The sequence below is a fragment of the Gymnoscopelus braueri genome (assembly GCF_963280865.1).
Source record: "Gymnoscopelus braueri genome assembly, chromosome: 21".
NCBI lineage: Eukaryota > Metazoa > Chordata > Actinopteri > Myctophiformes > Myctophidae > Gymnoscopelus > Gymnoscopelus braueri.
The window spans coordinates 41138991-41154153 of NC_137623.1; the positions used below are offsets into that span (position 1 = coordinate 41138991).

The following is a 15163-nucleotide window of genomic DNA, read 5'->3' on the forward strand; positions in this document are numbered from 1 at the left end:
AAGCACTTGCTGACGATCGGGGTGAGAGCGACAGGTCTCCAGTCGTTCAGGCATGTCACTTTGGCCTTTTTGGGAATGGGCACAATGGTTGACATTTTGAACCCTGCAGGGACCACAGCCTGGGAGAGGGAGAGGTTAAAGATGTCAGCGAAGACACCCGCCAGCTGGTCTGCACATGCCTTAAGGACCCGGCCTGGAATCCCATCAGGTCCGGCTGCCTTGTGGATGTTGACCCGTGCGAAGGCTGTACGCACTTCTCTCTCCGAGATGGTTAGAGGGTTCTCCTCTGCTGGTGCTGCTGATGGCCCCGCTTGGCTGCCGCGGTTGGGGCTGATCTCAAACCGGCCGTAGAAAGTGTTCAGTTCGTTGGGGAGGGAGGCAGGCGGGTTCACCTCGCTTCTGGTTCTTGTTTTGCAGTCTGTCAAGGTGTGTACCGCCTGCCATGTGCTCCTGATGTTGCCATTGCTGAGTTGGTCTTGCATCTTTTTTGTGTAGGCCTTTTTCGCCTTCCTGATGGCGCTGTTTAGGGCCGCGCGCGTCGTGTTGCGCGTTTCCACGTCGCCAGATTTGAAACCAGCATCCCGTTCATGCAGATGTGCACGTACTCCGCTGTCCATCCATGGTTTCTGATTGGGATAGATCCGAACTGTCTTTTTTGGGACTATGTCATCTATGCACTTACTGATAAAGCCAGTGACTGAGTCTGAGAGTTCGTTGATGTTATTCCCAGCGGCGTTCTTAAACATCCCCCAGTCAGTCTGGTAGAAGCAGGATTGTAGCATAGCGTCTGCGTCCTCAGACCAGATTCTGATTTCCTTCTCAACGACCGGCTCCCTTTTTAGCCTCTGTTTGTAGGCAGGTAGCAGCTGGATGGCGTAGTGGTCAGAGCTTCCTAGCGGTGGGCGGCGGAGAGCTTTGTATCCATCCTTGAAGGGCGTGTAGCAGTGGTCAAGAATATTGTCACCACGGGTACTGCAGGTGACATGCTGGTGGAATTTGGGAAAGACCTTTTTTAAGTCTGTCCGGTTGAAGTCGTCTAGGCAGATGACTGCGCAGTCCGGGTGGCGATTTTCTTGTGCACTGATCGCCTGGTGTAATTCCCTCATAGCTGTGTCCTTATTAGCTCCAGGATGAATGTAAACAACGGCTACAATCACAATGCTGAAGTCGCGTGGTAGGTAGAAAGGACGGCAGGCTATGATTAAAAGTTCAAGGTCTGGTGAGCAGTGACTATCTAGGATTTTAACATCTTTGCACCAGTTGTTGTTGATCAAGGCACAAACTCCCCCCCACGTTGCTTACCGCTTAGTACAGGGTCTCTGTCTTTCCTATACACGGTGAAGCCAGGGGGAGTGATGGAAGAATCAGATGCTAACTCCGTTAGCCACGTCTCTGTTAGCACAACAATAGACGTGTTCCTCGTCTCGGTGTTATATTTAACGCGCGCCAGTAAGTCGTCCATAGTGGTCACTGTTCTTGATTCACACAGAGATCTAACGTTCGCTAGCAGGATTGAAGGCAGCGCAGGTTTATATCCACGTTTTGTTGTTCTTACGAGGAGACCCGCTCTTGTCCCTCGTCGTCCTGGTCGTCTTTTTCGCCACTTCGGGTTTGTTCCAGCCGGAACAAAGGAAAGCCCTCCCCCCACCCAGCCGAGTGGAAGGTTTTCGGCAAAAAAGTCCGGAATTCTGTGTGTAATCGCTGTGCTGATGTCCATAAGTGCTTGTCTGTCATAACTCCTTAGACACCCGGAGCGTGTACGGAAGCAGCCTTTCTTCATGGCGCTCCCAGTGATTAAATGTGTTCACGTTTCTGTGTTCACTCTACTGAGTTAATTCACAGGAAGCACAACTACAGTATAACTACAACCATACGTATGTGAGCATCCACACTGATAAAACAGTAAACAGAGGCACCAAACGCTGTGCAGTCCAGCTGTGTCAGAGCACACACAGAGAAGGGAGAGAGATCTCTGAGTGCTGAAAGACATATGCATAATGGATAATCTGACTCAGATTATTAATTATAAGGAGGTGAGATAGTTGTACCCTACCTGAGATAATGACAGTTAACCTACCAGCTAGTGTTAGCTGCATAATAGTCTCCTCATCATACATTAATAACACAATCTTTTGAGGATTAGTGACAGATTGCATCCCAGATGTCTGATGGATTTTGAATGGCTGTCAATGCTTCATAAAATCGTTGAAATTGATCCAAACAATATTGTCGTTATCGTGCTTGGTGTGAATGACCCTTTAAATTAACAAAAAAAAAACAGTGATTTTAATGTGTGGTCTGCAGAAACAACAATATTTACCATTGAGTGTGCAACAGGACACACGGACGGACAAGGGCAAAAGCATTGTCTCTGCCACGCCTTCGGCCTGGGGGAGACATTAATAATAACAACAACTAGGTATGCGGACTGTAAAATGAATACTTACTTCCATCATGTATTCTGTAGTAATAATTTAAGCACAAGATATGCAGGCTGTACAACGAAGCAGTGATTGCTCCTGTATTGATCATAATGTCATTGTTTAATTGTGTTTCCTTTGCTTGATGTTCTGTAAAGTACATTGAATTGCCTTGTTGTTGAGATGTGATATACAAATAAAATTGCATTGCCATTGCCGTGTTCAGATTTTGGAATTATATAAATATATTAACAACACAGATCATAACTTTATTTTATTCCCATAGCCGAAGCTTTCCATTTTATTTCACAGAATCATTTGATAATAACTATGGAAATAATATCTTGGGGTTTGCTTTCTTTGGCAATGAAAAGTAATCAATTAAGCAAAATACATTGAAACTTGTGGCTATGTAAATGTTTCTCTGACCATGGCCCATCATCATCATCTAGGTTTCTTTTGTTATGGACCTTTCACATTGAAATGGGCCCTGACTGCAGTTAACTGGAGGAGAGCTGGGAGGAGGTGTTTCTCCACTCCAAGACAAAAGGGAGTTACTGCTTTACTACATCAACACAACACAGACGATAGCCAATCTAGCGACGTTAAAACGGACGCCTGCCGTTATGTTTTTCTCACTTTTACTGGTTTCTCACTTGTACTGTAACATATATATTACTGTGATAGAACAGACCACTAGGACATTGGTTCTTGTACTGTAACATTTATATTACTGTGATAGAATAGACCACTAGGACATTGGTTCTCAAACATTTTCAGCTGAGACCGAAGAGATACACATGGTGTCTCAGACATACAAAAGAATCCATCATGAACAAAATCTTAGAAACACTATTTAGTAGTGAACATTGGAAATATCTACAAGCTCACAACGCCTCATTGAAAGTGTTTTTTCTTTAAAAAATCATTGCATTTAACGCCTATTATTTCTACTATTGATACACATTTCTACAGAACATGTGGATATCCTTGTCATTCTGGGCTTAAACAAGAAGTTGAATATTTGAATGATATAGCACACATAGAGGAACTGTAGTGGTGAAACCTTTATTAAACAAAACAAAAAAAAAACATAATAATTTCCCCCAAGGGATAAAAGGGGATCTGATATTGTAACAATCTAAACAATACACATGTCAACACACAGTGAACAGTTACACAAACCCAGTAGTTTGTCATTTTACTGCAGTTATTTACTGCATATCAATGAACATAATTATTGCATGAATATGAATGAATATGACTTGCTAAATCCTGAAAAATGTGGACAGACAGAGTGATGCTCATATTGTAAAAAAATAAATAAAAATCTATCCATCATGCTGAATAGAAAATAAGATCCATACACAAGATAAAATAAAAATCCATCACGAGAAACTATTAATGTTTATTTTCTTCAGTCATGTCGATTGTCAGATTATCTCTCTGCTTTATCATTCTCATCCTGGATAAGACTGAATGATCATATATGTGTCTGTGTGACTAACTTAAACTAAAGGCTAGAGGCCCCTGTATGAGTCCTCATGTGTCTTTTTAGATCACCCTTTTGAATGCAGCCTTTACCACACACTTTACAGGAAAAGGGCTTTTCGCCTGTATGTGTCATCATGTGCTTTTTTAGATCACTTGTGCTAACACAGCCTTTACCACATACTGAACAAGAAAAGGGCTTTTCGCCCCTTCGGTCCCGCTGTTCTCTGGCAGCAGGTGGAGCGGAGGAAGACTGGGCCTGTCGAACTGGACCCTCCTGACGGTTCAGCGGCCTACCTCGGTCTGGCTGTCGTGCAGGACGGGACTGGGGTCTGGGGAGAGGTGCTCTGGATGGGGCTTGGATGCAGGACAATGCATCGAACCGCGCTGCTCTCCTTCAGGTAATCCATGGCGCCCTGGAAAAGATTTCCTGGGGTGACTTTGAGGTTCAGCAGCTTCTTCTTGTCCTCGGGACCGCGGAAAGTAACATGGTCGAGCCATCGTGCTCTTTCGTGGGTGACGCAGAGCCCCAGCACTCTGCCCGTCCATTCTATGGTGTGTTTATTTAGAGAAATCATCTCCTGAGTGAGGCGTCGCATCTCGGCCAGCTGCTCGGGTGTGGCGGCGTCTCCCGCCTCGCTCAGAAGCACCTTCAGGGAGCCCTGCAGAAGAGCGGAGGCATTGAGAGCCCTGCCGCCCGATGTTGACGCCCTGTAGACGGCTTTAGAAGCCGCGGAGGCAGCTATGTCCTTTGGTGAAGATAGGGATGTCTTTCACCGTGGAGAAAGGTGTTTTCTGGCCGCGAGGCTGGCTGAGGCAGAGGGAGCTGGCTAGGGTGCGATCCATGGGTGGGGGGGGGGGGCGAGGCCCAGTTCACCCGCACCCACACAATCGATGTCGAACCGTAGCCTTCTGGGATCCGCGTCGGGGGCCGCAGGAGCGCTCCAGGACGAGGAGAGAGCCGAAACGAAACCCATCGCCAGTGGAAGTTTGCTTTTCTTGGCGACTTTTTCCTCCACTGAGTCGAGTCCCTGAAACTCCGAGGTGTTAGCAGGGGTCTCGTTGATCTCGTCGCCTGGCCACTTGAGGCCACATCTGACGGTGGCTTTTTTATAGAGCTCCAGAAGAGTAATCTCACCTAATATGGCCGGTGGGGGGGCTGTGAGCGCCTCAGCGTGAACAAGGACAGTGTGGAGGGTCCCAGCTGGGGCTGGGGGGGTTGGGGGGTCGCGGTCCGCGGTGAGAGCGTCATCCCTGACGACCACACCGTCCTCCGCGACCTCGTCGACGACCAGGTAGTCTCCTACGTCCTGCTGCTCGGCTTGGTAGGGAGTCAGGGCGTCGTCATCAACTTCATAATCGCCGACCGAAACGACGCTCCCCGGGGTGGAAGAGTAGTGGGAGGCCGCACGGTGTTCGGTGTGGCCACCGGGTGGGGTGGGGGGTGGTTCCACACGGGGCTCAGTAGCATATTCGCTCCTCGGAGGAGAGCGAGAGCGGGGGTGTTTTGGTGGCTCCAGAGCCCTCGCGCAGCTAGCTGCTGCTGAAGCATGAGGCCGACGAGCAGCTTGGCTAGCAGGTGTGCGGTCCGCAGATCGCCGGGAGGAGAAGTAGTGGCGGTCGCCGCCGCGCTGCTCCTCATAGTCCTCGAACAGGGGCCGTGAAGGAGGCTGGAAAAGATTTCTGGCCTCGTGGAACCGGTTCCTGCGCTCGGATGAGTTGAAAGACGCACAGTCGGAGCATCTCGGGTGTAGCTCGTAAGCAGCGTCCTCAGCGTGGGCGAGGCCCAGGCAGGAGACGTAGTGGTTGTGTGTGTCCCACTCGTCCAGGAGTTGAGGACAGGAACGGGAGCCGCAGCGACGCAGGGGGTACTCCTGACGGTCAGAAACGGCGGTACGGCGTCGAGCCATGGAGAGGAGGTGGCGAGCTAAGCTACTAGCCACTAAGGTGGAAGGCTAAACTAGGCCGCTAGCTACTAGCGGAGCCAACAAGTGGCTATGATTAGCGTTCTTTTTTCTTTTCTTGAAGAGCTGTGCTTTTCCTCGTCCGGAAAAAAACACAGCGGGGAAGAGGGAGAAGAAGAAGGTCTGGGGAACTCTGTGGACCGCGAATCCTACCAGTCGCTATAGAGTTGTGATGACCCGCAGAACTCGTTCTTTTGTTTGTTGATTTGCGAAGCTCCTTCACCGAAGGCAGAAGGAAGCCAAGAGAACGACTTCCGCATTCCGGTCGCCTATAATACCTTCGGGAGGGGGCTGCCGGAAAGCGACGGAAGACCCATCGGGCCAAAAATAGGGCCCTGAGGGAGTTAATGTGAAGCTTCTGTTATCACCGCCAGAGGGCGCTGTTCCCATATGTGAACAACAAGAGAGCAATGTAGCAAAACTACAAATAATGATCCCCAAAAACAGATCTACAACCTAACAACACTTCACCATGCAAACACTGTGTCATACATGCAGTGTGTAGATTGATGTTGTAACAGACATACCTGCGGTGTGTAGTTTGATGTTGTGTGTGTAACAGACATACCTGCAGTGTGGAGATCCATATCAAAATCAATGTCCAGCAGTTTGTTTTGTTTCTCCAGCAGAGTTTCTAGTGTCTCTATCTCTCTCTGGAAGAGGTTGCACATGAACTCTGCAGCCGCACTGAGGCGCTCCAACACAAACACTCTGACAAGCTTCACACAACAAACATCAGCACCACGCTGCTGTTTGTCCAAAACACACAATATCTCCTCTCCCACCGACGTCATGTGTTCATTTATCTTCAGCCGTACAGACTCCATTTGACACGTTTTTACCTCCTTTATGACACGTTTTTCACCAAGACCACAACACGCACTTACTTTCGGGTCAACGTGTTTCACACAATTGCGCATTGAAGGATCCAGTCATCGAAGGATTGCGATTCAATGCGATTGAGGATTGCGATTCAATGCGATTGAAGCCCATTGAAGGCGAAGCATGGCAGCTATAACAACCACTGCTGATCAACCAACTTCCTATCAGGTCCTGTAAAGGTCCTGTTTTATAATACAGAACATTTGACTGTGAAACAGCTCTCCTAACAAACACATCAATATGATGCAGTCAGCTGATAAAGCTGTAGCCTATTACGGAGCAGGTCTGTGATATTGGATACGAGCAGAGAGTGTCACATTATGAGCTTGCCTGGCGTTGCCGGGGCTATTTCGAGGTCAGGGCGTCTACACGTAAATCCGCGTGTTCAGATTTCGATACCCGTGCTGCATTGGGCCGTTTTTTTTGCGGTCGGTGAAATAGCCATACCTCTTTCTCTGTCTGTCTGTCTGTCTGTCTGTCTGTCTGTCTGTCTCTCTCTCTCTCTCTCTCTCTCTCTCTCTCTCTCTCTCTCTCTCTCTTTCTCTCTTTCTCTCTTTCTCTCTCTCTCTCTCTCTCTCTCTCTCTCTCTCTCTCTCTCTCTCTCTCTCTCTCTCTCTCTCCCAGAGTCCCCACCATCTCTCCCTCTCTACTACTGTACTGCAGTGGTGTAAAAAAGTACTCAAATATTTTACTTAAGTAAAAGTACCAATACTGCAGTGTAGAAATACTCTGTCACAAGCAGGGCTGTATTAGCCATTGGGCCGCCGGGGCTGTGGCCCAGGGGCCCTATAGGCTCTCAGGGGCCCTTCAGGGGAACTGGGGCCATCGACAATTTACTAAAATATAGTATAAGTTAACCAAATATAAAAGGTGTGGGCCCCTCCTCTGTATTTACAGCAGTGATTCTCGCTGGGTTTGAGGCCCTTCAAGGGCTCCTGGGCTCCAAGGGTTCCTGGGGCCCTTCCATATATGATGGAATATGATTAAGGATTTCATATCATACACACCATACCTGTAACTTTCACTAGCACCCCCCCAAAAAAACGTTTTATTTATTTATTTATTTTTAATTAGGGGGCGGCCCTAAAAGATTGGCGGCCCAGGGGCCCGTGCGGGGGTTAATCCGTCCCTGGTTACAGGTAAACGTTCGGAATTTAAAATATACTTGAGTAAAAGTACAAAAGTATTGGTATCAAAATGTACTTAAAGTATCAAAAGTAAAAGTACTCGTTACGCAGAATGTCCCGTTTCACAAGTTTTCAATGCATAAAATTCATAAAAATCCTTTGAAAATAGCAGATCTACAAGCTCACAATGCGTCACATCGCGACGCATTGTGAGCTTGTAGATCGGCTATTTTCAAATGGCCGAAATGTATATAGGGCTGAAGTGGTTAATGTATGTTTTGTAATAATAATCAAAATCTACAAAGTAACTATTCTTTTTTTTTTGTGTAAATTGTACTTAAGAACAGTACTTGAGTACATGTACTAATAGTTACTTTACACCACTGCTGTACTGTGACATCAGTCAACGTCAAGCATGGACATACTGTACATAGGGTATATATGTCCATACATACCAACCCACAGACAGACAGACAGACAACATGAACTTCATATAGAAGGTATCCTCTGGTGGATGCTTTTTATCCTATAAGGCTTCCTACAGTTCCTGGACGGAGTTACATGAGGGTCTGAGTGGGAATTGAACACTGAACTCAGCCAGTGTTAACGTCTCGCTCTATTGACCAGCATCGTGTTGGTCAAGAGAGCATGACGTCTGCTGCTGTTGTCCTGTCCTCAATATAACGAGTGATTCTCTCACCATTTTACACTGTGTGTCTCTTCTCTCTCTCTTGGTTTTTGAATGTCTCTTCTCTCTTTGCAGGTTGTGTTTTAAAGATATTATAATGTGTTTTGAAGCAGTGTTGATTTTGACAGCAAATTTTGATTTAGTTTTTAGTCATAGTCTTTTGAATTATTTTAGTCATTTGAAATGTTTTAGTGTTTTGTCTAGTTTTACTCGACTAAATATCATAAGATTATAGTCGACTAAAATGTATTTTGGCGGTGCCTTGATGGCGTCGCAATGGCTGATCTTACACTTTTGTATGTTGAAAATAGTCGATCTACAAGCTCGCAACGCGGCGTGTTGTGAGCTTGTAGATCTGCTATTTTCAGAGCGCAACACCCGAGCGCAACCAAACGTAAAATGACTTGTCTTTTAGTTCTACTGGATCTCTTCTCCACTAGTCCCTCACTAACATTTTAGTCTAGTTTTTATTTGTTGACGAAATTGTCAATATATTTAGTCTTAGTTTTAGTCGCCATAGCTTAGTTTTTATTTAGTTTTCGTCAGTGAAAAAAAGTAGTCCACGAACATTTTTACCAGGTGCTCGAAGAGCGCCGGGTCTATAGACAGGCTGGGGCACTTGACACCTATCCGACACCTATTTGTCATTGGCTGTCCTGGCTTTGTGTCTGTCCTTTAAGCCAATGGGGAGACGGGCCGTACTCCCATGCTATGGGATCATACGCCCCCTCCCCTGTCTAGCACAAGCAACACAAATGAGCTGACCTACAAGCCCACACCGCTTCCATCAGCGACGCGTTGTGGTCTTGCAGATCGTCTGAACAGCTCCGCTCGTCTACCCCTCTCCGTAGTCCCTCACACACACACACACACACACACGCAGTCACGCACACACCAGCTCAGTTGAAAACAGCTTATCTACAAGCTCACAACGGCTGCATGCATCCCATCCGCAATTATAGCCTATATGTTTGTTGTTATTTTCCTTTTGAAGGCAACGTTGCATTCAACTGTCTGTGCTCATGCGTTAGCTACATGCTAACAACACAACACAGTGCCGCTCCTTCTGCCTCTAAGGGACAGATCGAGGGGCTGAGAGTCATAAAGTCATTTACTCATAAAAAGTAGGCCAGTTTGATCGCGCAGCATAGATCATCTGTGATTTACAACAGCCGTTCTACACGCTCATCACGATAGACACTTGACAACTCTCAATAAGCTCAGTGTTAATTTAACTCTGAAGTGCCCTTCTCTACATGCCTGTCTAAGCCAAGTCCCTTATTAGAGCAGGGGTCTTCAACAGGGGGTCCGGGACCCCTAGGGGGTCCTCAGAGTACAGAGTTTTACAATAACCACTAGCATCCTATTTCTGTGGAGAACTTTAGTCAAAAATAGCAGATCCACAAACACAACTGAGCTTGTAGATCGGCTATTTTTGCCAGAGCAGACCAAGTTGGAACAAAAAAAGTTTAATCTGCAAGCACAATTTCATACAATATATAGAGGGGGTCCCTGCTTCATCTCTCTCTCAGCTAGGGGGTCCTTGGCCTGAACACGTTGAAGACCCCTGTATTAGAGTATTCCTAAAACTGTACATCTGTAGGCTAATTTTATTTATTTATTATTGTCCATTTCATTTTCTTGCTTAATATTTTACTTTCTCCATTAGAACATTTACTGTGTATGTAGAACAATCTGTGGTACAAGTTCCAACAACATTTCGCTGCTTGGATCTTTATAAGTCAGTAACAACAAAAACTTCTTCATTCTTGCATTCAGCACAATTCTAATATTGTAATTCACTGCAGAAGGATTTATGTTTTGTACCACAATAGGTAGGCTACAGTCCTATACATTTTTGCTTGCATGACAGTGATTAGGCTAGCACTTTATTAATAAAATAAATTGTCTCATTGAGGTCTGCCATTTTTCTTCGTACAGCCCCAGAATTCGCAAGTAGAAAGTAAAAAAAACACGTTCAATTGAACGGTTAAAAAAAAGTTGCTTATCCTTCTATAATGGATGATTTACTCTTCGGGCAAGTGGCCAAGACCTGTGGGCAAGTACAACATGACCTGTACTTGTGCCTCAGAGACACACACACACACACACACACACACACACACACACACACACACACACACACACACACACACACAGCACCTGGTACAATATGACTTCAAGTCATTTCTTTCTTGTTTGTCATAGTTTTAGTCGACGAAATCAACACTGTTTTGAGGTTGTGTTTTAATTATTATATTATAATGTGTCTTCTGTATTTGGAGATTGTGTTTTAAAGATATTAAAGGAGAATTCCGGACATTTTAAGTGTTATCTTTGATGTGTCGTTACTCACCTACCGACGTAAACAGTGGCATTGTTTATTTCCAGATATTCCCCTGTCGTCATATTTTCAACCTCCTCCGTTGTCATAATGGGAGCGCGTGTCATAGGGAAATTCGTCTATTATAACCGATGCAAAGTAATTTTTTTCTCTACTACTACTCATTGTGGAGTCTGATGATAGTCAAACATGCAGTGAAAGTTCCTGAGAGGCTACCGCTAATGACGAACGAGCTAACGCTAGTTGCTTGTTTCTCTCCCAGAACCTGGCAACTTGGTGTTGCCATGTTGAGAAACAAGCAACTAACTTTGCATCGGTTATAATAGACGAATTTCCCTATGACACGCGCTCCCATTATGACAACGGAGGAGGTTGAAAATATGACGACAGGGGAATATCTGGAAATAAACAATGCCACTGTTTACGTCGGTAGGTGAGTAACGACACATCAAAGATAACACTTAAAATGTCCGGAATTCTCCTTTAAAATGGCTCTCTTATCTCTTGGTTATGAAGCTGTGTTTGAATAATAATAGCATGTCTCTACTCTCTCTTGGTTATGAGGTAGGGTTTTAGCAGATCGGCAGGTTTGAGCGCAGCGTTGATGATGAGCAGTCATTCTTTCTGATGATCTGATTTCAGCACATCTATTGACTTTATATGAATGATTCACATCCCTGGAGCAGGCGCACGCGTGTGCGCGCAGCGCGCGTGTGTGTGTGTGTGTGTGTGTGTGCGTGTTTGTGCATGCGTGCGTGCGCGTGCGTGTGTTTATGTTTATGCATCTTGCTGACACTGTTTTAAACTGATAAATCAGAACAATTTGATAGAAATGCTTATTTGCCTCTGTCACAGTAATCATCCATCTGTGTTAGTGTCGAGTCCAGAGAGATTTATAAGTATTGCATTCCCAGAGCCGACGTGGTAAAGATACTGAACAATACAGCAGGGGTCTTCAACGTTTTCAAGCCAAGGATCCCTTAGCTGAGAGAGAGAGATGAAGTAGGGACCCCCACTACATATTGGATTCATTTAATGACTTAAACCCTCAATGCTTTGTAAACTTGACCTTTGGCTCGGTACTTGGTATGCTATTTTTTCCCTGTACACCAAACCTCTTCGCCCCAAAATAGCTGATCAAGTTCACAACGTGCCTGCGACGCGTTGTAAGATCTGCTATTTTTTGGCTAATGTTCTCGCCAGAATATGTATGCGAGGGCTCAAGTGGTCGATGCAAAAATACAAAAATAAAGTCCCTATCACACAAAGATTTGGCGGCCCCCCTATATATATATATATATATGTGTACACGCACACACACTGTATACACACACAAGTATAAATTGGTTAACTGTAAATAAGAATCACAGCTGTTTTTCTACCACTATGATCTATTATCTCTATCAACGGCTTCTCTCTGTGCACAGTTCTTTCTATGCTTGTGTATAAGATGGTGTGTGTGTGTGTGTGTGTGTGTGTGTGTGTGTGTGTGTGTGTGTGTGTGTGTGTGTGTGTGTGTGTGTGTGTGTGTGTGTGTGTGTGTAACACAGTATGTATGTGATATCATTGAGGGGTTGCAGAGAGGAACAGATGTCTCCAGTTAGGAAGGGTGCAGCGAAGTACCAGCTGTCGAACACGATTAATAATAAACACATACACACACGCACGCGCGCACGCACACACACACACACACACACACACACACACACACACACACACACACACACACACACACACACACACACACACACACACACACACACACACACACACACACACACACACACGCCCCAACCCCCCCCCCCCCAGTGTGATGATGTGTTGACTCAGTCCATCATTGAGCAGGCAGTATGATTGAATTCATTTGCTGAATCAAATGAGTGTCTATGGATCAGCTTTATGTGACCCTACTATTCTGCAACATTTTCTAAAAGCCATGCTTTGACCCTTATCTTAAAAAGGAGATGGCTGCTGGTGCGTTTGGGTACACTGAATTTCTCTTTCTGGAGCAGAAAAAGTGGGAACTCCTGCTCACTCCATTATGTCTTTGCCTCGATCTCCCCTCCGGCCACAGTCCTTTCACCTCACCTCAGCGCTACCTACACACCTGTCTCCTCCACTCGCCCATCAGCCCTGCAGTTCTGTTCCGTGGCCATTACTCACCTGTTGTCACTTTCCTCATCAGCCTGCCTCTATGAAACTGGACTCCTTCTGCTCCTTGTCAGTTTGTGGAGCATGTTACTGTGTTTTCTGCCATGGCTGCTTTTGCTTCCTTTTATGTTTTCTGGGTCCTGTCCCACATTCAGCTCTTTACCTGCGTTGTGCAAACCAGTCTACATTGGGATTTGAAAATAAAAGTGTGTGTGTGCGTGCGTGCGTGTAATGGAACATACCATAAACCATATCTTCTTAGCTCAATTATGTCTTTCATTACATTTGCATTATCGGAGTTGAAGGCAATGAGGTTCGCCTATGGAATACATCTTTTGCTATTGGAAACAGGAAAACAAAGAATATGCCCATTATGGCAAAATAGCCTTTCTGATGAAATGTGCTAATCCTCTGCAGTTCTCTCACCTCAATGCTTCAGACAACTTTTCATCTAAGTTTTCACATTTCATAATTATGGGCATTTAAAGGAACTCCTTTGTTACCTCAAATTGGACCTATTCTAAATTCTTGTAAGTATGACAAATTTGCAAGTAGGACAAATTCTTTGTCAGTATTTTCTGTTTAATGATTCATCGCACAATGAAAAAGACTGACATTTACATATACTTGGTGCGTCCTTGTGCGTCCTCCACAGCTATGGCAACTATTAACTAAAAGTGTACCAGTAACTAGGGTACAAGATGGAAATTGTTAGCAAGGATTACATTTAGATACTTTTTTATTTTGAAGCAACACAGCCTACTGTCTAACACATTGTCTTAACTACCTCCAATTACTGAAGCTTGAAGAATCCCGACATACAGCTTGCAATCACTAACCTGTTAGTTACTTCATCATTATGTTGAATAGTGAAAATAGCAAATCTACAGACTTGAATTTGAACATGCATTAAAGATTTTTGCCTATAATGTCATGCCGCACACACAAACGCACGCACGCAAAGACGCACACGCGCACGCACGCACGCACGCACGCACGCACGCACGCACACACACACACACACACACACACACACACACACACACACACACACACACACACACACACACACACACACACACACACACACTCCCCTAGATCCCATAGCCTGTGGTAAGGTTGCTAGTAACCAGTTTAATTGAGGAAAGGTGCCAAATCAGCTTGTTCAGTCGTGTATGTCAAAGGTCAATTTTCATGTACAGTTTCAGATCGATTGGCCAACCCACTGGGGAGATAAACGGATGAGAACGGCAACATAACTTTCCCTGTCCACCGCTTGGTCATGACGTAAACTTAACAAGCAACCAACAACCAATAAAACCACGGATTGGCTATGGGAGCCTGGCCATGACTACAGATTGAATGTCAGACACTAAAATCCAAGAGACATATTCTACTTCCATGTGAAGCTCTCCTAGTATGGATTCCTGTCTCGCCTGGATGAGTCCCGGAACAGTAGTATCCTGGGAAGAGCTGTCTCCGGTACTCGTCCAGGCTGCGTAAACACTGGAGAGTAAGCCTCTATTTATGATTTTATGTTTTTTTGTTTGTTTTTATTATCGTTTCATTTGCTATGTGATGTCTCTGTTTTGTATGTACTCTATGAACCCCCCTGTGTGTCTGGAATAAAGTTTGAATTGAATTGAATTACAAAACCCATGACTTTAATCGACATTGCTCTTCATTTTGTATGTGTACGTTTGTGAAAAAAACTATTTACTCCCATAATTACATGCCAAAAATAGGGACACCAGGGTTAATGACTGATTTGATGGAACTTGCTCTGCCTTTGGTTGCCTGCATTTGGGTAATACTCTATACACACACACAACACATTTAGACTATGAGGAAGATCGAAAGGTACAGCTATTTACCTCAAGGACAAACCAATGACATGGGAGAATTAGACTGAACCAGACAACATGACATAATCAAGTCAGGACTTGATTAACTCAGCCCAAGCTGCAGTAGGCCCACTAATGCACATTCCATATCGTCAGTGTCCGGTGGAAATTAACTTCATAATATGTCCAAAACTGTTCAGGAAATGTAAAAAAGATAACGAGTTCCGATGGATCCAATCAGTCACAAGCTTC

At 45.1% G+C, this 15163-nt stretch overlaps 1 protein-coding gene across 1 annotated transcript in view; it reads left to right on the top strand.

Annotated features, from left to right (window-relative positions):
- Window positions 1-6997: 6997 nt before the first annotated feature.
- The window catches only part of LOC308077006 (contactin-associated protein-like 2), a gene marked incomplete at both ends in the record, with an annotated part of 165056 nt that continues 156890 nt past the window's right edge, over window positions 6998-15163 (top strand). Inside the window, one exon of the mRNA XM_080417535.1 lies at window positions 6998-7040. Coding sequence (XP_080273661.1) covers window positions 6998-7040 — 43 coding nt within the window. The remainder of the gene's footprint in view (window positions 7041-15163) is intronic.